Genomic DNA, 17,573 nt, shown 5'->3' with positions numbered 1-17,573 from the left:
TCGAACGTCACCGTCGGCGCCGTCGCGCGCGCGTCGATCGTCATGTCGCGATACCGCAGCTCCGTGCCGTCTAAATCGAGGACGAGTCGCTCGAAAAACGTCTCCAACGCGCGCTCGAGCGTCTCGTCCCCGTCGCCGCGCGACGTCGCGCGAACCGTCGATCCCTCTCCCGGTCGCATTCGCACCGTTCGCCGCGCGCCGCCGTCTCGCATCACCACGTCGCACTCCAGGTACCCGTCGTCGTCGTCGCTCGCGACGTCGCCTCGCTCGAACTCGAACGCTTCGTCGCGCGCCGCGCGTCTCGCCAGCGGGTGCCTCAAGAAATTCTCGAAATCCCTCCCGTCGAGCGTCAGGCGCGCCTCGCCGCGCGCCGGTCGCGTGAGCACCACCCCTCGCATCGCCATCGCCGCGCTCCAGTCGACGCGGACGTCGCGCGCGACGAGCTCGACGTCGCGCGCGGTCAAGTCGCGCGGGCTCGACCAGCCGCGGCCGCGCACGCGCGCGCCGCCGAGCTCGCCGAGCGCGAGCGCGCGCGCGAGGTCGGCGTCGACGACGACGCGGACGTCGTCGCAGCGCTTGAGGACGAGCGGCGAGGCGAGCGCGGCCTCGGCGAGGCGGGCGACGACGGCGGCGGGATCGATGCGGTCGAGGGGGGACGCGCGCGGGACGCGCGACGCGCGGCGCGGCGCGCGAGGGCGACGCGCGCGCGCGGCGGGACGAGGCGGCGCGGACGCGCGCGCGGGCATCGCCCGAGGCGCGGCGTGACGCGAGCGAATGCATGAATGCGCGAAGGCGCGAGTGCTCTATACGGTGGCTCTCCTCACAACGTAATAATATCCTTACGACTCGTCTAGTGATGATTCCGACTGTTCCGTCGGACAGCGAAATGCTCGCCGTCTAAAAATTTGACAAACGTGTGCGGCGCGGGGACGACGCGCGCGCGGGGTCGGGACGACGCCGCGCGCGAGGAGACGCGCCGCGCCGACGGCTTCGTTACTTTATCTTAGAGCGGGACGACCTTTTCCCAGGTGAAGATGTCGAGGTCTTCATCGCGGCCGAAGTGACCGTAGGCGGCGGTGGTTTGGTAACGCTTGTTACCGCCGCGCTTGAGGTCGAGCGCCTTGCCCATCATGCCCGGACGGAAATCGAACGCGGCCTTGACCTTGGCGAGGATTTCGGAATCCGGAATCTTACCGGTGCCGTAGGTGTCGACGTGCACGGACAACGGCTCGGCGACGCCGATGGCGTAGGAGATTTGGAACAAGCATCGGCGCGCGAGACCCGCGGCGACGACGGACTTGGCCGCTTGGCGGGAGATGTACGCGCCAGAGCGGTCGACCTTGGTCGGGTCCTTACCGGAGAAGGCGCCACCGCCGTGCGCGCCCCAGCCACCGTAGGTGTCGATGATAATCTTACGACCGGTCAAACCGGCGTCACCGTGCGGGCCACCGATGACGAAACGTCCAGACGGGTTCAAGTGGAAGATGGTGTCGGCGTCCAAGTACTTTTCCGGGACAACCTTCTTGATGACTTCGTTCATGAGATCCTCGGCGATCTTCTCGTTCGTCACGCCCTCGATGTGTTGGGTGGAGATCAAGATGGTGTGCACGCGCTTCGGCACCATGGCGCCGCCTTCGTTTTCGTACTCGATGGTGACTTGCGTCTTACCATCCGGGAGCACCCACGGGCACGTACCATCCTTGCGGACGACGGTGAGGCGGTGACCGAGCTTGGTGGCCAAAACGTGCGTCAACGGCATGAGTTCCGGAGTTTCATCCGTGGCGTAGCCAAACATGTGACCTTGGTCACCCGCACCGATGTCTTCATCGGACTTGGTGCCCATACCGTGCACACCTTGACCAATGTCCGGGGATTGGTCGTGCAACTCGACGAGCACGCGGCACTTGTTACCGTCCAAGCCGGTTTCATCAGAGATGAAACCGACGTCGCGGCACACTTGGCGCACGACGGCTTCGTAGTCAACCTTGGCCTTGGTCGTGATTTCACCGAAAACCATCACCATGTTGGTCTTCGTCGCGGTCTCGCACGCAACCTTGGAATCCGGATCTTGCGCGAGGCACGCATCCAAGATGCCGTCGGAGATTTGATCCGCGAGCTTATCCGGGTGACCCTCGTTCACGGATTCGGAAGTGAAAAGAAATCCCATATTTATGTCTGTGGAGTGTGTTGATGTGCGGTTTACTGCTCGTTTTCAGCGCGTTCGCCGTCGTCAGTCTTCCGGTTCGTTCGTTTCGCCTCGACGTCCGCGCCGCCGCGCGCCGTCACCCGCGCCTCGTCCCAAAAATCCAAGATCTTCAACATCTTCCCATCCCACCGCGCGATCGCGCCGCGACATCCCCCACGGACGCGCAGGATCGACGCACGCGATTTCCCGCGCGGTATTACCGCGCGAGCCCCGACATATTCGCGTCGCGCGCGACGCCACGCGTCAAGATAACCCGCCGCCGCGGACGGATCATCATCGCGCGCGCGTCCCATCGCGCGTCCGTTCGCCCCGATCCCGCGCCGCGCCGCGCCTCCGCGCGCGCGAACGCGCGGCGGAATATTTCCCGCGCGCGCGCGTCTCGGTCACGCGCGCTCGCATCGCTCGCGCACCTGCTGTGTGTCGTTCGACCACGCGACGTAAAGTAAAGTGCGCGCGGCGGCCCGACGTCTCGAGAATATTCGCGATCGACGCGCCCGCGCGGGCGTCGAACCTCACCGCATCGTCCGCGCGTGATCATCGATCGACGCGGCGAGGTTCGACGACGGCGATCGGCGATCGATCGACCGCGCGGCGACGCGATCGCGTGACGTCGGCGCGCGATCGAGGGGGATCGGGAAAAACCTGTAACACGCGTCGCGCGATCGCGTCGGGGGTCTGAGATTGAAGTTTATGTTTTTTTAGGTGTGTGTGCGACGTATTTAATGTGTGATTTGACCATGTGTCGAAGCGCGCGGCGTCCGCGACGAGCATTCGTGCCCGAGTGGTTAAGGGGTTCGACTAGAAATCGAATACGGTCTCCGTGCGTAGGTTCAAATCCTGCCGAATGCGAATTTTTTTTTGTGGAGATGACAACAGGCGCGACGATGAACGTTGCGATCGCGGCTAGTTGGAGTACTCGAGCTCGATCGGGGGCGATTTTTTCCAGACGCGCGCGAGCGCGGCGGCGAGCGTGGCCGACGACGGCACGGGTTGGCCGGCGCACCAGAGCGCGAGCGCGCTGGCATCGGTGCTCGTTCCGCCATCTGTTTCGTCTAACTTCTGTGCGATGTATTCGCGAATCTTCTGAGCGCCGAGAATCTTGGGCGCCGAGACGCTCGCGGGGGAAATTTCAGCGAGACCCGAGCCTGCGCGAGGGGCGAGGCGGAAACTGATCTTTGGAGATTCCGGCTCGGGCGCTTGATTCAGGGCGTGATCGGCGAACCATTTGGGAAGCAACTCACGCTCGGTGGGTGTGCCCGAGAAGTCTTCGCGAATCTTGACGCACACGCGACCGCTGTCGTCGATGGGGTGCGCGAACGAAACCGCACACTCGCTCGGGAGCGGCTCGGCGAACGCCCGTTTCGTTGATCGCGGAGGTTTCGACGACGTAAATTTTTCTACCCACTCATCCATCAATAGTCGAATGATTTCGACACCTAAATTTCTTCGCTCGTCCGGCGCGGCGTCAGCGATACCCAGATCGCTCGCGTACGCCTCGGCGTTGAACGCCGAACTTGGCGAGAGCGTGATGGCGAGCGAACCACTACGAGTGTTGCAGGTAAACCACGATGGAACGACGACATCTGGATTCAAACTTTCATTTTCGAGTAAAATTTCGAAGTCTGATCCATCGGTGACGCCGTCGAACGTGCGTATTGGGGTCGATCGCGACACGTCCCACAGCGCGATGGCACCCATGGAGTCTTGCGTCAACACCTCCATCTTGTTCTTCAGCACGCTGTGACGAACGATCGGGCTCACACCGATAATCTCCATCGACGGCACTAAGTCCTGGGGCTCACGATCGTGCGGATCGCCCCAGTTATCGAACTTTCGCGGCGTCGTGCCGCCGAACGAAAATGCCCCGGGCGAACCGACGTCGAACCACGTTCCCGGCTGCCGCAAAAGACTCGATCCAGCGGCGCGACGCGAGAACGAGGTGCTCGTCGGCGTTCCATGAGAGTCTTCTACGTTCGCTGATGAGCCATCTTCGCCCGGGATGATCGTCGGCCAGCGCTTGATCGACCGCGACGCAGTGGCGGTCCACAAGTCGCCGTCCGACGAGTGCGCGGCGAAACCGCTCGCGCGCGTTGACTCGTCTAGGCGCAGCTTTAAAATAGCCGCCGATTCGTTCGCGACTAAACTACTTTTCCTATCACGCAACGACGTGACGCATATCCGGGCATCGATACCTCCCGAGTATACACGAGTGAAATCGCGGTTGCACGCGAGCGCCCAAATTGACCCGGTGTGCATGCCCGCAAACGTCTGCACGCATCGCTGCTCGCCAATGTCCCAAACACGAATCGTTCTATCGCTCGACGCTGTGACGCACTTTTTACCATCCGTGTCGACGACGATTGCTCGAACATTGTCTGTGTGTCCCTTGAGTTTGCCTTCCTTTTGAGCGCTCCGCGTGTCCCACACGCGAAGCGCGAGCTCGGTACCGCCGGAGACGAGCAAGTTTCCAGTCCCATCCATACCCAAAGCGTAGATGGACTCCTTCGAGCCCCCCAGCGCGGTGACGCATCCATCATTCTTCACGCTTAGATACGACGGCGCGGCATTGATCGCGAGACATCGCTCGATGTCCCACAAGAAAATCTCGCGATTGAGCCCGCCCGAAGCAAACTTTCCTTCCAAGCGTTCCGACGCGCACGCCAACGCCATGACGTAATCTGTGTGTCCCTGCAAAGCCACCGCGCAAGACGACGACATCGATCCTTCACTTATATCCCACAGCCGCACGGTGTGATCGCTAGAAGCGCTCGCCAAATGTGTGCTCGACACTCTCGCGACGTCGTTCACCCACCCGCCGTGACCTTCAAACCGCCGCGCGCACGCTGGCATCCCCGCCGACAGATCCCACATCCGAACCGTCCCATCGCGCCCACCGGTGAATATGCTATCGGATCCCTCTCCTCCCAAGTCCACCGCGTTCACCCCACCGACGTGCTTGTTCGCGTACTCGGGCTGCGGAAGCGAATACGTCACCGGTCGCCGCTGTCGCTTCACCAGCGCCGCCGTGTTCATGATCCCTCTCCTCCGACCGTCTAAAACAAGTGCCAGCAATTATACGACAGCGTCCAAAACAACACAAACGTCGGCAATCCAGCGTTCGGTCCGTCCAGGAACACCTTATCGACGGACGGAAAGAAACTCGTCGGTCGTCCCTCGCACTTGCTCGCCGCCACCGCGCACGCGCTCGCCAGCATAAACACCCCGTGCGCCGCGAACCCTCGCACTCCGGTGTATCCGAGCGCGCCGATCGCGATTCCGGACACGATGCTCAGGTACGTGAACACTCGCGCGCTCACTCGCGCGTTGTGCGCGACGTTTTCCGCGTTCACGACGAGATACTTGGCCAATCGCGCGTCGTCCTCGTTCGCCGCCGCCGCGCCCGTTCGCCTCGCGCGCATGCGTCGACGACCGCGCGATGCGCGCCTGCGTTCGAGCTCGCGAGCGCGCGCGCGATCGAGCGCGTCGTCGCGTCGACGTGTGACGCGAACGTTTGAACGAACGACCGGGACGCGCTGTCGCACTTCACCGCGCGACGCCGCGTCGCGCGCGCGCCGATGGAGCCCGGAATCCGCGCCATCGTGGAGACGATCCACGCGAGCAAGGTCAGGGCGGTGCTGCACGTCACGGGCGGCGGGGCGCGCGCGCTCGGGTGGCTGACGAGCGTCCCGAGGTGCTCGAACACTTTATTGGACGCGCGCGTGCCGTACGCGCGCGAGAGCGCGCTCGAGACGCTCGGGAGGGCGACGGACGATGACGTGGAATCGTACTGCTCGCGGGAAGTCGCGGAGGCGCTGGCGAGCGCGGCGTACGCGAGGGCGGTGCGACACGGAAGCTCGCGAGCGACGGCGTCGGCGAGCGACGCGCGAGCGACGACGGGCCTCGGCGCGACGTGCGCGCTGACGACGGAGGACGTCGTCAAACGAGGCGACCACAGATGTTTCGTGGCGGCGAAGACGCTGGGGCGGATGACGACGTACGAGATGCGATTGGAGAAGACGAGCGGGCGCTCGCGGTTCGACGAGGAGGGCTGCGCGTCGCGGTTGGTGTTGCGAGCGCTGTACGAGGAAGCGAGGCGGAGCGTCGATGACGCGGACGCGGACGCGGGTGTAGATTTAGTGCGAGAAGTTCTGAGCGAACGCGAGTTCGACGAGGTTTCGGTGACGACGATGGAGGATTCGGCGTACGCAAACGCGAGCGACGCTCGCGCCGTCGTCGAGCGGTGGTTGGCGGAGGACGACTCGTCGACGAGCGGTGCCACCACCGCGGCGCCGATGATTTTGGAATTCACGGGGGGCGTGCTCACCGCAGTGGGCGCCACGCGTGCGAACGTCGTGTTGAGTGGGTCGTTCAACCCTTTGCACGACGGCCACCGCGACTTGCTCGCCGCGGCGACGGCGACAAAGCCCCCGGGCGCGCTCGGCGCGTACGAAATCGGCGTCACGAACGCCGACAAGGGGACGCTCTCCATAGACGAGATCATGCGTCGACTCGAGCAGTTCTCCACCCCCGGCACGGTGTGTTTACTCACCAAAACCCCACTCTTCGTGGACAAGACCCGCGCCGCCCCCGGCGCCGCCTTCGTCGTCGGCGCCGACACCGCCGCGCGTCTCCTCGACCCCAAATACGCCGGCTCCGACGCCGCCCTCGACGAATCCCTCAACGAAATCCGAGCCAACGCGTGCGATTTCCTCGTCGCCGGCCGCGTCGACCGCGTCTCTCGCGCCTTCGTCCCCGCCGCCGACGTCCTCGCCGCCGCCGCCGCGCGCCGCGCCGCCGACCTCTTCGCCGCCCTCCCGTCTTTTCGCGTCGACGTCAGTAGCACCGAAATCCGGAACGCCGCGCGCGATTCCGGTCGCGATTAACGTTGTGATCGATCCCCGCGCGCCTTTTCGAGCGACTCGCGCGCGCCGCGGCGTCCTGATCGCGTCGATTTATCACTGTTTACCCACACGCGGTCGGTCGCCACCCCATCTCTACCCTGAAGGAGCAATAGGGTTTCTCTCGCCCTCGCCCTCGAACGTCGCCGCCGCCGCGCCGCACACCGCGACGCCATCGTCGCCGCTCGCGCACGCTCGACGCGCACCGTCGATCGTTTCGTCGCGCGCCCACCGCACGCCCGGACGACCGCCGCCCACGCGCGCTTCCACGCGTCGATTCAACCATCGACGTCGCGCCGCGAATCATGATGGCCTCCATCGCCCTCACCGCCGCGCCCGCGTCTCGCGCGGCGTCCGCGCGCCTCCCGAGCCGCGCGAACCGATGCGATAAAATTGTCGCCGTCGCCCCGCGGCGCACGGCGACGGTCGCGCGCGCCGGCGACGACGCAGACGCGTCGGCAGTCGAAGGCGAGTCCGAGACCCCGCGCGCGCGCGGCGGGCGCGGCGGCGGACGCGGTGGTCGCGGCGGCCGAGGCCGCGGTCGCGGCGGCAAGGAGGACGACGGGATGCAAGAGTCCGTCGTCCAGGTGTCGCGCGTCACGAAAATCACCAAGGGCGGGTCGCAGATGAGCTTCCGCGCCACCGTGGTCGTGGGCGACGGCAAGGGTTTGGTTGGCGTCGGGTGCCAGAAGGCGAAGGAGGTGCAAATCGCGGTGACGAAGGCGGCGAGCGATGCGCGAAAGAGCGCGAAGCGAGCGCCGATAACTAAAGGGGACACGTTCCCGCATCGAGTGACGGTGAAGGGGAAGGGCGGCGCGGTGGTGATGCTGCGCCCGGCGAGCCCGGGGACGGGGGTCATCGCGGGGGGCGCGTGCCGCACGGTTTTGGAGCTGGCGGGCTATAAGAATTGCTTCGCGAAACAGCTCGGAAGCTCGAACCCGTTGAATAATGCGCGGGCGGTCGTTGCGGGGTTGAACGAGATGCGAACGTTCAAGGAAGTGGCCAAGATGCGGGACATGACTTTGGAGGAGTTGTTCTCGGCGTAGACGCTCGAGCGAGTCGTTCGAGTCGTTCGTTTGTACGACGAATATCATCTCTTTCGCCGCGAGTTTTCGCCGCACGCGAGCGGGTGTTCAAGCATTAAGCGCGGACGACGCTCAAGCGCACGTGTATCGCTGCTGATTAATTACCATAGGCTTTTAATCTTTCGATTCCATTCATCCGTAAACGACGCGACGCGCGAGCGAGCGAATTCACCGACTAGCGCCGCGACGTATCTTCATCGAGACGCTTCGTTTCGAGGCACGGATCCTTTCGCTCTATTGTCTACTGTTTGTTTAATCGTGGAGCATATCTGCTCGACCAACGCCTGGGCGTTGGTATTGACGTTGTACCAATTCCTCATAACCGTGACGCTAGTGTCCAGGGCCACGGCGTAGTGCCACCATCGTCGAGGACACAGTACGACTTCTCCCGGATTCAGCACGCACACTCGCGCGCGCGATTGCGCTTCGCGAAATAGTGGAAATCGATCGTAGTCTGGCTCCAGTGGATCGACGCTGGCGTGCGAGTCTTCAATCGGATAAAGCATCGGCGACGCGCTGGGCGGATAAAACACGAAGAGCTTCCGCCCCTCGACCTGTCCCAGCCAACCGTGAGCGTCCCCGGCGTCGTAATGAAGGCGCGTGAGTGCGCCTCGAGGCCCGACAAACATCTTGTCGAGCGATTTTGAGACGCTGTCACGCATTCTGAGCGCGATTTCCGAGTCAAATTTGAGTATCGACCCGAGCTCGTTCGTTGTCGCCATGAGCAGCGTCTCCGTATTATCGCACTCGTGCGTGAAATAAGGTCGTGGAAACGCCCGCGAGAGGGCGTCGGCGCGCTTGCACTCGCTGAATACGCGCATGCCGTTTGCATAAAACGGCGTGCGGCGATCGTCAAAGACTGTGCCGGCGACGCCGTCGCGCTTTCGTACGTAGTCGGCGTACGCCCGAAACGGAATCAGGTGCGACCGCTGCTTGGATCCATCGATCTCTCGTCGCCGCGCGGGCGCTCGATCGTTACACAACACCTCAAAATCACCGATTTCGTTTTGAAGCGTTTCAAAATCCCACTTGGCCCAATCTTTCCCTCCGTCCTCGACGATCAAAGGTTCGCCTTCGCCTCGCAAACACGCCGCCTCGACGTCCCGAGGGTCCACCCCGCGCGCCCGCCGCACCTCTCTCGACCCAGCCAGCCCCCCCACGCGCGTCACCGAACCCCAGTCGATCTTTCCGCTCCCATCGACGCACCGTCTCGCGTGATTCAAAAACCCACGATACTCGGGCGTCGTCGACGTCTCGTCGAACGCCGCCTCCGCCGCGCGCCGCCGCAGCGTCTCGTAATCCATCCCAAAACAACTCACCGGCGCCCCGTCTTCCGCGTCCACGAACTGCACGACGTTAATCTCCGGAAACGCCCCTCCCGACGTCCCGAAATCCTCGCGCGCGCGCGGCGTCCACCCCCCCGTCCCGCGCGTCGTCTCGTCTTCAGAAACGCTCGCCTCGCGCGATTCCCCATCGTCGTCCCGTCTCGCGACGCCTCGCGCGCCGTACGCGCGTATGCCGCCGTGCGAGATCGATCTTCGATATGTTTTTCCGCGCAACGTCGCGCCCCGCGGCGTCGCGCGCGTCCCGAATCGGCCGCGCGACGACGAGTGTGTCGCGCGATTAAAACGCTCGCGGCGTCCGGCGCGAAACAAAATATCTTTTCGTCGCATCGCGCGTCCCGCGTCCCTCCGAGCGTCGTCGCGGCGCGCGGCGCGACACGCGCGCGCGCCATGGACGCGCGGGCGATCGACGCGTCGCGCGCGCGTCCGGAGCCGCGCGCGCGCGCGACCGCGACCGCGCGAGGCGCGCGCGACCGCGCGACGCGATCGAGCGGGACATCGGCGTCGGCGTCGGCGCGACGCCGACGCGTCGCGCGACGCGCGGCGGACGCGAGCGACGCGAGCGACGACGACGCCATCGAGCGGTCGCGCGACGTCGTGCTGTTCGCGTACGACGCCGTCGTGGACGCGACGGTGGAGATGACGAGGGTGAGCCACGCGGTGGCGCGCGAGCGCTGGCCGGAGCACGTCCCGGGAGACGCGTCGTCGTACGTCGAGGCGATGCGAACGATGCGACGAGCGATCGCGGAGTCGACGTCGTGCGAGGCGGTGGTGATGGTGCGGGTGATCGCGGACGAGGCGATCATCGGCGGGCGGACGACGAGCGGCGGGCGGCCGGGGCCGGTGTTTTCAAACGAGCAGCGGTTCGAGCGAAGAACGAGGCCGTTGACGGTGGACGAGATCGTGTCGAGCTGGCCGGAGATAAAGTTGATGAGCGTGTTGAAGTGGGGGGAGGAGGTGGAGTCGAGCGTCGGGTGGGACGGGCGACGGATGATGCCGGCGGGTTTGCAAGCGTCGGTGGACGCGCGTCGGATGGAGACGACGGCGGACGGCGAGCCGGGGACGAGCGCGGGCGAGCAGGTCGTGTACGAGGACCTGAAACCGCTCTTGCACGCCGCGCTGGCGCGCGGGAGCAAGGTGTTCGTCTTGAATTCGCGCGGACGCGCGGTGGAGAGGTGCCGCGAAATATTTAGAGAAAACGGTTTCGAAGTCGCCGAAGACGTCGACGGTTACGGGGTCTGCGTGATCCCGACCGAAAACTTTGCCTCGCGCTCGCTCGCCGCGGCGAATCTCATCGCCACCACCGCGCGTCCGGGCGAGCATTGGCACATCATCGACGGTGATATGGATGAGTTAGAAAGGTTCAAAGATTCCGATCTCGGCGAGGCGTACGAGTCGTTGACGCGAGGGGTCGAGGTCACGCTTCGACACGCGAGTTACGCCTACGCCAGTCCGCGGGCGACGCATCGCGCGCACTTGGATCGTGAAATACAATCCCTGACGGCGGACTCGGCGAAGAATTTGGCGCTCAACTTTCTAGGTGGTTTCTCCCAAGTTCCAAACCGATGACGACGTCGCCGATCCGTGTACTGTACGTTTTAGCTCGCGTTGCACGTTCAATATGTTCGTTTAATATAAAATCAAGCTCGCTATTTACTTGCCGATCGCGGCGAGAATTTTGTCGTCGGTTTCGAACGACATCTCCTTCTTATCGCGTCCGATGGACTTGTAGTACGCGAAGCGTTCCTTGAGCTCGGCGGCCAAATCCGGGTGCTTGGGCGACCAGCCGAGCACGGCTTGCGCCTTGGCGCTGGAGCTGTAGAAGTGGATCGGGCGGAACGGGAACGCCTTCTTAACTTCGACATCCGGGACATCCTTCGGGTCGTAGTTGATCACGTTCGGTTCGACGCCCGCAGCCTTGGCGCAAAGTTCCGCCATGCCGTTCAGCGTGACGGCTTTCGTCGTCACGCAGTTGAAGATTTCCCCAGCGGCGGCGTCGTTGCCGACGGCGGCGGCGATCATGGTGGCCAAATCTTCGGCGTGCGTCACCGACGAGAGCTGATCACCCGAGCCCGGGACCAAGATCGGTCGGCCGCGCACGGCGCGATCGAAGAACCACTCCTCGCAGTCCTTGTTCGATCCGTATCCCGTCAAGTATTGCGGGCGGAAAGAGCTCATCTTCAACGGCAACGTCTTCAAGTGCGCCTCGACGACGGCGTGGCCGCTCGTCTCCTTCACGGCATCGCCCTCGACGTGCGGCGGGCACGGCGTGGGCTTGTAGATACCCGCGCTCGAGACGAACAAGAACTGCGACGCCCCCGCGGCGACGGCGAAATCCGCCACCGGACCAACGGTGTCCATGTCCTTACCGTTGTTATCGACGACCACGTCGAACTTCGCCCCGGCATGCTTGGACGCCACTTCATCGGGGTTCGCCCACACCGTCTTCACACCCATCCCTCGAATCTCATCGAACAACGAGAACGGAGTCTTGGCCATCTTCTTATCGTCCTCGGCGCCGACGACGTTCATCGTCACGTCGTGCCCAGCCCCCGCCAGCGTCTTCGCCAGCCAGAACCCGATGTTCGCGTGTCCGCCACCATTCGTGTTCACGATCAACACCGACTTCTTCTCTCCGCTCGCGCGCGCCGCGACCGCTCGAGCCCGCGGGACGACGACGCGCGTCCGGGACGCCGCCGCCGGCGCGCCGCAGACGCGCTTACGCGAAGAAAACTGCGCCGCGAAACCTCTCGTCAGTCACCCGCGCGTCCGCGGTCGTCGATTTTTCTCTCGCCCTCCGTCGACGTCGCGCGTCGTCGCGTCCCGGTCGCGCGTCGACCCGCGACGACGCGCCGATGGCCATCCTATCCGATGCCGAGCGATGCCGCCGTTCGCGACGACGCGCGCGCGTTCGCGACGCCGAGAGACGCGCGCGACGCGCGCGACGGTGCGAGACGCGACGCACCTGCGCCGCGGGCGCGACCTGCGCGAGAGAGAGGGCCATGGCGTGCGCGCGTCGCGATGCGACGCGTCGGGAGGCCCCTTGTAATCGCAATCGCGCGCGCGACCGGGCCCGCGCGCGCGATCGCGGACGGGGCGACGAAACGATCGAAACCCCGGTCATCGATGATATCGATATCGATGTTCGCACACCCACGCATCCGTGGGATCGCGGTCGTATTTTTTCGATCGGACATCCATTCCGCGATCCACGATGGCGCGCATCATTCGGGATGCTATTTTTGTCACCCGATCGAAGGTTCGCTGAACCGCGCGAGGTTCGTTGATGTCGAATCGAACCCGCGCGCGGGTTCGGGGCTTGCAGGTTCGTGAACCTGACGGTGGGTCGATCGGTTTCATGTTTCGCGAAGCGGTGCTCGTCGCGCGTTCGATCGATGGTGTGGTTCGCGACACTGATCGTGCTTCGAGTAGATTGCGATGACGGCGCTTAAAGGTTCGGACGTTTCGGTTTCGCGAAGCTGGGCGTCGCGACGCGCGCGAGGGCGTTTTCGCGCTTCGCCGTCGCGTCGCGCCCGGGCGCACACGCGCGCGCGTCGACGCACGCGCACGCCGCGATCGCCGGAAGAGCGCGTGGAACGAGCGCGAGAGCATCGTTCGCGCCCGTCGCGAGGTCTCGCGAGTCCCGCGGACGCGCGAGCGCGCGGGAATCGTGTGCGGCGCCCGGTGACGAGGGATGGCGAGCGGGACGATGATCGCCGCGGCATCGCGCGTCAGCGCGTCGTCGACGACGAAACTCGCGCGTGAACGGTCTAATGTATGCACAGTGACGGCGCGGCGCGCGCATTTGCCCGGACGGCGCTCGGCCTTCGGAGGTGCGCGCCCGAACGCGCGGGACGCGTCGCGAGGTCGAGGCGGCGGCGAGCGACGCGCGATTTCAGAGTCTGAAATGTTCCCGTCGGTCGATACCGGGGCGAAGAAACAGGAAAAGGGAGATGTCGTGGAGTTTCCTTCGACCTCGGATCAGAGTTACGTCCCGTTGCCGCAGTTGGCGGCGCAATTAGAACGCGCGGTGCTGGCGTCGTTCGCCGACGTCTTATCGGCGGAGTGCGAGGTGGACTTTTCGAATAACACGCTCGCTTCATGCTCGGGAGAGGTGACGGAGGCGTTGGGGAGGATGGTCGTGTACGCGTCCGCCGCGGAAGTCGCCGGGAGGTTCAGTAACAACTTGCGAAGTAAGGAGTTGTCGCGTCTTCGCACGGCGCTGTGGGAGTTGCGAGTGATACTGGAACAGTCGTGCGAAGAGATCGGCGGATGCTCGGTAACGGTGCGGCATCGCTTCGAGGCGCTTCGAAGCGCGTCGCTGGACTTGGTGCATCCGCGATTACGCGCGCCGAACGCGCCGAGCGGAACGGCGATCCCAAACTTGCAAATCGTCACCGAAGTTGGCGACGAGAGCGCTGCGGCGTATTATCGAGGAGGGCAGCCCACCGCGGAAGGTCGAGCTTGGCTGGTTCGCAACAACTTCAAAACTGTCATCGATTTGCGCGGGAGCGATAGAGATAACCAGTGGCTACAAGCGTTCGGGGGAGGCTCGGGCCAAGGGACGTTCGGCGCGAGCGCGCTCAACATCGTACACATACCGATTCCCGACATGGAGCCGCCGACGGAGGAGGATGTGAAACGATTCATCGAGACTGTAAACGATGACAAGATGCGACCGATCCTGGTGCACTGTAAAGCTGGAATTGGACGGACCGGATCACTCGTCGCGTGCTGGCGTGTGCACCAAGGAATGGACGTCGACGAGGCGCTCTCGGCTGAATCGCTCGTGTGCGACTTCGGATCGATCGCACAGGAGGCGTTTGTTCGCGAGTACGCCGCGAAGTTGAATAACAAGACATTCAACGGAGAAAAGTTTATCGCGGATCATGAATTCGATAGTACTGCAAACGGGGAAGAAATTGTCGTTGGCGAACACAGCTCTCTGACGGACGCTCCGGATATGTACATAATTCGAACCGACGGTTTCTCGTGCACGCGCGAGCTCGTCGAGAACCGGGAACTGAAGATATCTCACCCGAGCACGCAACAATTGATATTGGTATGGCGTCAACAACCGCGGCGTGTTTTCTTACTGAAGAAGATTGGCTTTGGCCTGCTGCCAGAACTCATAGAGATCGCGCACGCGATGATGACGATGGGGATCACCGTCGTCCTCGACGAAGACGTCATGGATGAATTGGCGAACGCAGACATCCTCGAAGACACCCTGCACAGAGCGGTAGTTTTAAAAAATGCCGAAAAACTGCGCAAAGTGGACGGCATCATCCCTCAAGAGGACTGGGGTACAACTGATATCATCGTGTGTTTGGGCGGTGACGGCGTCATCCTGCACGCGAGCAAGTTATTCCAAGGGCCAGTGCCGCCGCTTCTCGGGGTTCCATTTCGGCTCGCTCGGGTTTTTGACAAGCCACCCATCGGACGAAATGGCTTCGAGCTTGCTTCAATCCATCGGACGAGGGAAGCCCGTGGTGAACATCCAAGGAGGCGTGCCGATTACGCTTCGCATGCGTCTCGAGTGTACACTGGTCAAGGCAAAGGACAAGATCGGAAGCGGTGGAACGGGCGAATTCACGAAAAAGATCACCGTCTTGAATGAGTTGCTCGTTGATCGAGGTCCAAGTCCGTATTTATCTCAAATTGAGGCGTACGATCGCGGAGAACTCATCACGACTATTCAAGCCGACGGCGTCATTGTCGCCACCGCCACCGGTTCCACTGCTTACAGCGTGTCCGCTGGAGGTTCGATGGTGCACCCGAACGTTCCAGCAATCTTGATGACTCCGATTTGCCCACACACGCTGTCTTTCCGACCCGTCATTTTCCCCGACAGCGTCGAAATCGAGCTACGCGTTGCGCAAGACGCTCGATGTTCCGCCTGGGTCTCCTTCGACGGCCGCGATCGCTGCGAGCTCGAGAGCGGGGATTCCGTGTTCGTCCGCATGAGCCAATACCCGATTCCCACCATCAACTACGCCGATCAAACGGGCGATTTCATCAATTCGCTTCGAAGATGTTTGCGTTGGAACGAGCGAGACATGCAGCACGCGTTCGACGCGTCTCAAAAGGAGGCTCTCAGAAAAATTTCCGAAGCCGAAAGCAACAACAAATAGAGCGTCTCGCGTTCACGACGACCACCGATCGTCCAGCACGCAGGCATTCATGTAATCATACCGCCGCCGCCGCCACGCGCCCGCTCGCCGCTCCTCGCGTCAGCGTCCGCCTCGCGCGCGCTCCCGCGCCATGCGATGGACCCCCCGCGACGTCGCGTTCGCCCTCGCAATCGCGAGCGCACTCCTCGCGATCGCCTGGCCCGCGTTCGAGGCTCGATTCTCCGCCTGCCCGCTCGGCTACGGCGCTAAAACCACCGGTCCAGCTCGCGCGCGTCATCACTCGACCGACGCCGAACGCGACGCCGACGTCACCACGTTCGCGAACTGCGCCGTCGGCGACGCGGGCGCGATCAAAGACATCACGGTATCCCGACACGGGCGAATCATCGCCGTCGAAGACGTTCCGTCGACGAGATTCGGCGTCGTGTTGGACTGCGGCGGGCGCGCGCTGCGAAGCGGCTTCGTCGACGCGCACGCGCACGTCGTCACGGGCGGATTCGCGCTCGACGCGCTCGATCTGCGAGGCGTGCGGTCCAAAGAAGAGTTCATAGAGACCCTCGCGCGAGCGATCGACGCTGGGAAGGAAAAATGGGTGCTGGGACACGGTTGGGACGAGACGTCGTGGGGCGGCGAGACGCCGTCGAACGCGTGGACGCGCGGCGACGAACGATTCGTCGGAGCGAAGGTGTGGGTCACGCGGACGTGCGGACACGTCGGATTCGCGAGCGAGGCGGCGTTGGAAATCGCGAAGATCACGGGCGCGAAGACGGTGATCGCGGGTGGGATCGTGGAGTTGGACGACGAGGGGGCGCCGACTGGGATTCTAAAGGAGTTGGCCACGGCGGCGATGTCGAACGCGGTGCCGAAGCGGTCGCGGAGCGAGCGCGATGAAGCGTTTAAACGGGCGTTTGAGTACTTACTCAGTAAAGGAATCACGACCGTGGGTGATTTCGGGGACATCGAGAGCTTGGTGGCGGGCGCGGATGGATACGCGCAGCTCTGGGAAGATTTTGAGACGCTCGAGCGATGGGACGCGGTCGGCGACCTTCCGATTCGCATCACGTCGTACATGCCACTCGGGGACTGGGCAAGCGTTCAATCCCACGTCGCGTGGAACAGTGGTTGGACGCGAGAGAATGAGACCGCGGCTTCTCGGGTTCGATTGGGCGGCGTCAAGGCGTTTCTCGACGGTAGCTTGGGCGGGCGAACCGCGGCGATGATGGCGCCGTATCTAGACGACGGGTCGACGTCTGGACATTTGATGTACCCCAGAGGTAAAAGAGAGAAAATTTTGCGCAAGCAAGCCACTCTCGCGGACGCAGCGGGTCTTCAGATCGCCGTGCACGCCATCGGAGACGCCGCGGTGGAACAAGCGCTCGAGCTCCTAGCCTCGATCGAGGCCGCCAACGGCGAGCGTTCGCTGCGGAGATTTCGAATCGAGCACTCGCAGCACTTAACGGCGCCAATCGATGGCCAACCCAAACGATTCAAGAGGCTCGGCGCGGTGGCGAGCGTGCAGCCTGCGCAAATAGCGCTCGACGGGCGAAGCGCCGGGGAAAAGCTCGGCGAGGAACGAGCGAGCAGATATTACGCTTTGCGGACATTTCTGGAAAACGGCGTGCCTCTTGCCGGCGGTAGCGATTGGCCAATCGTCAGCGCTGACGTCTTCGCCGGCATGCGAGCGGCGGTGGAGCGCGGAGACGGACACGAGAGCCAAAGTCTCACGGCCGAGGAGGCGACGACGATGTTCACTCGCGGCGGCGCGCACGCGCTCACGTTGGACGGTCTCGTCGGTACTATGGCACCCGGGGCGTTCGCTGATTTTATAATTCTCGATAGTTCTAGCGATAGCGACATCGTCGCCACGTACGTCGGTGGGAAATGCGTGCACGGTAGATGTCTAAACG

The 17,573-nt window shown here is 63.6% G+C and overlaps 11 protein-coding genes across 11 annotated transcripts; 6 read left to right on the top strand and 5 right to left on the bottom strand.

Annotated features, from left to right (window-relative positions):
- Nucleotides 1–800: 800 nt before the first annotated feature.
- Nucleotides 801–2,644, bottom strand: OSTLU_27381 (predicted protein). Its single transcript, XM_001421188.1, has one exon. It carries the CDS (start codon nucleotides 2,165–2,167, stop codon nucleotides 1,004–1,006), a length of 1,164 nt encoding a protein of 387 aa, XP_001421225.1. The 5' UTR covers nucleotides 2,168–2,644; the 3' UTR covers nucleotides 801–1,003.
- A 465-nt stretch (nucleotides 2,645–3,109) lies between these two features.
- On the bottom strand, nucleotides 3,110–5,239 carry OSTLU_42930 (predicted protein; the record flags this gene model as incomplete). Its single annotated transcript, XM_001421187.1, has 2 exons — nucleotides 3,110–3,990; nucleotides 4,135–5,239. The coding sequence occupies 2 exons, from the start codon at nucleotides 5,237–5,239 to the stop codon at nucleotides 3,110–3,112; spliced, it is 1,986 nt and encodes a 661-aa protein (XP_001421224.1).
- A 20-nt stretch (nucleotides 5,240–5,259) lies between these two features.
- Nucleotides 5,260–5,625, bottom strand: OSTLU_43040 (predicted protein; the record flags this gene model as incomplete). Its single annotated transcript, XM_001421186.1, has 1 exon — nucleotides 5,260–5,625. The coding sequence occupies one exon, from the start codon at nucleotides 5,623–5,625 to the stop codon at nucleotides 5,260–5,262; it is 366 nt and encodes a 121-aa protein (XP_001421223.1).
- A 136-nt stretch (nucleotides 5,626–5,761) lies between these two features.
- On the top strand, nucleotides 5,762–7,089 carry OSTLU_51418 (predicted protein; the record flags this gene model as incomplete). Its single annotated transcript, XM_001421370.1, has 1 exon — nucleotides 5,762–7,089. The coding sequence occupies exon 1, from the start codon at nucleotides 5,782–5,784 to the stop codon at nucleotides 7,087–7,089; it is 1,308 nt and encodes a 435-aa protein (XP_001421407.1). The 5' UTR covers nucleotides 5,762–5,781.
- Nucleotides 7,090–7,670: 581 nt separating this feature from the next.
- On the top strand, nucleotides 7,671–8,150 carry PRPS5A (Plastid ribosomal protein S5A small ribosomal subunit; the record flags this gene model as incomplete). Its single annotated transcript, XM_001421369.1, has 1 exon — nucleotides 7,671–8,150. The coding sequence occupies one exon, from the start codon at nucleotides 7,671–7,673 to the stop codon at nucleotides 8,148–8,150; it is 480 nt and encodes a 159-aa protein (XP_001421406.1).
- A 233-nt stretch (nucleotides 8,151–8,383) lies between these two features.
- On the bottom strand, nucleotides 8,384–9,493 carry OSTLU_18023 (predicted protein; the record flags this gene model as incomplete). Its single annotated transcript, XM_001421185.1, has 1 exon — nucleotides 8,384–9,493. One exon carries the CDS (start codon nucleotides 9,491–9,493, stop codon nucleotides 8,384–8,386), a length of 1,110 nt encoding a protein of 369 aa, XP_001421222.1.
- Nucleotides 9,494–10,306: 813 nt separating this feature from the next.
- OSTLU_27375 (predicted protein) lies at nucleotides 10,307–11,101 on the top strand (the record flags this gene model as incomplete). The annotated part of the gene is made up of 1 exon (XM_001421368.1): nucleotides 10,307–11,101. The coding sequence occupies one exon, from the start codon at nucleotides 10,307–10,309 to the stop codon at nucleotides 11,099–11,101; it is 795 nt and encodes a 264-aa protein (XP_001421405.1).
- An 84-nt stretch (nucleotides 11,102–11,185) lies between these two features.
- On the bottom strand, nucleotides 11,186–12,187 carry OSTLU_43121 (predicted protein; the record flags this gene model as incomplete). Its single annotated transcript, XM_001421184.1, has 1 exon — nucleotides 11,186–12,187. A coding segment is annotated over one exon (1,002 nt), but the record flags the coding sequence as incomplete, so codon positions are not given.
- Nucleotides 12,188–13,439: 1,252 nt separating this feature from the next.
- OSTLU_27373 (predicted protein) lies at nucleotides 13,440–14,667 on the top strand (the record flags this gene model as incomplete). The annotated part of the gene is made up of 2 exons (XM_001421367.1): nucleotides 13,440–14,497; nucleotides 14,634–14,667. 2 exons carry the CDS (start codon nucleotides 13,440–13,442, stop codon nucleotides 14,665–14,667), a joined length of 1,092 nt encoding a protein of 363 aa, XP_001421404.1.
- A 393-nt stretch (nucleotides 14,668–15,060) lies between these two features.
- Nucleotides 15,061–15,666, top strand: OSTLU_42981 (predicted protein; the record flags this gene model as incomplete). The annotated part of the gene is made up of 1 exon (XM_001421366.1): nucleotides 15,061–15,666. The coding sequence occupies one exon, from the start codon at nucleotides 15,061–15,063 to the stop codon at nucleotides 15,664–15,666; it is 606 nt and encodes a 201-aa protein (XP_001421403.1).
- Nucleotides 15,667–16,093: 427 nt separating this feature from the next.
- On the top strand, nucleotides 16,094–17,548 carry OSTLU_2257 (predicted protein; the record flags this gene model as incomplete). Its single annotated transcript, XM_001421365.1, has 1 exon — nucleotides 16,094–17,548. A coding segment is annotated over one exon (1,455 nt), but the record flags the coding sequence as incomplete, so codon positions are not given.
- Between the last annotated feature and the right edge of the window lie 25 nt (nucleotides 17,549–17,573).

This window comes from Ostreococcus lucimarinus, chromosome 14, assembly GCF_000092065.1.
Source record: "Ostreococcus lucimarinus CCE9901 chromosome 14, complete sequence".
Lineage (NCBI taxonomy): Eukaryota > Viridiplantae > Chlorophyta > Mamiellophyceae > Mamiellales > Bathycoccaceae > Ostreococcus > Ostreococcus sp. 'lucimarinus'.
Note: the sequence above shows the minus strand (reverse complement) of the source record. Positions and strands in the feature narration are given on the sequence as shown.

Coding starts and splice junctions, on each gene's coding strand:
- OSTLU_27381 (XM_001421188.1), bottom strand. CDS start 2,167: ATGGGATTTCTTTTCACTTCCGAATCCGTGAACGAGGGTCACCCGGAT.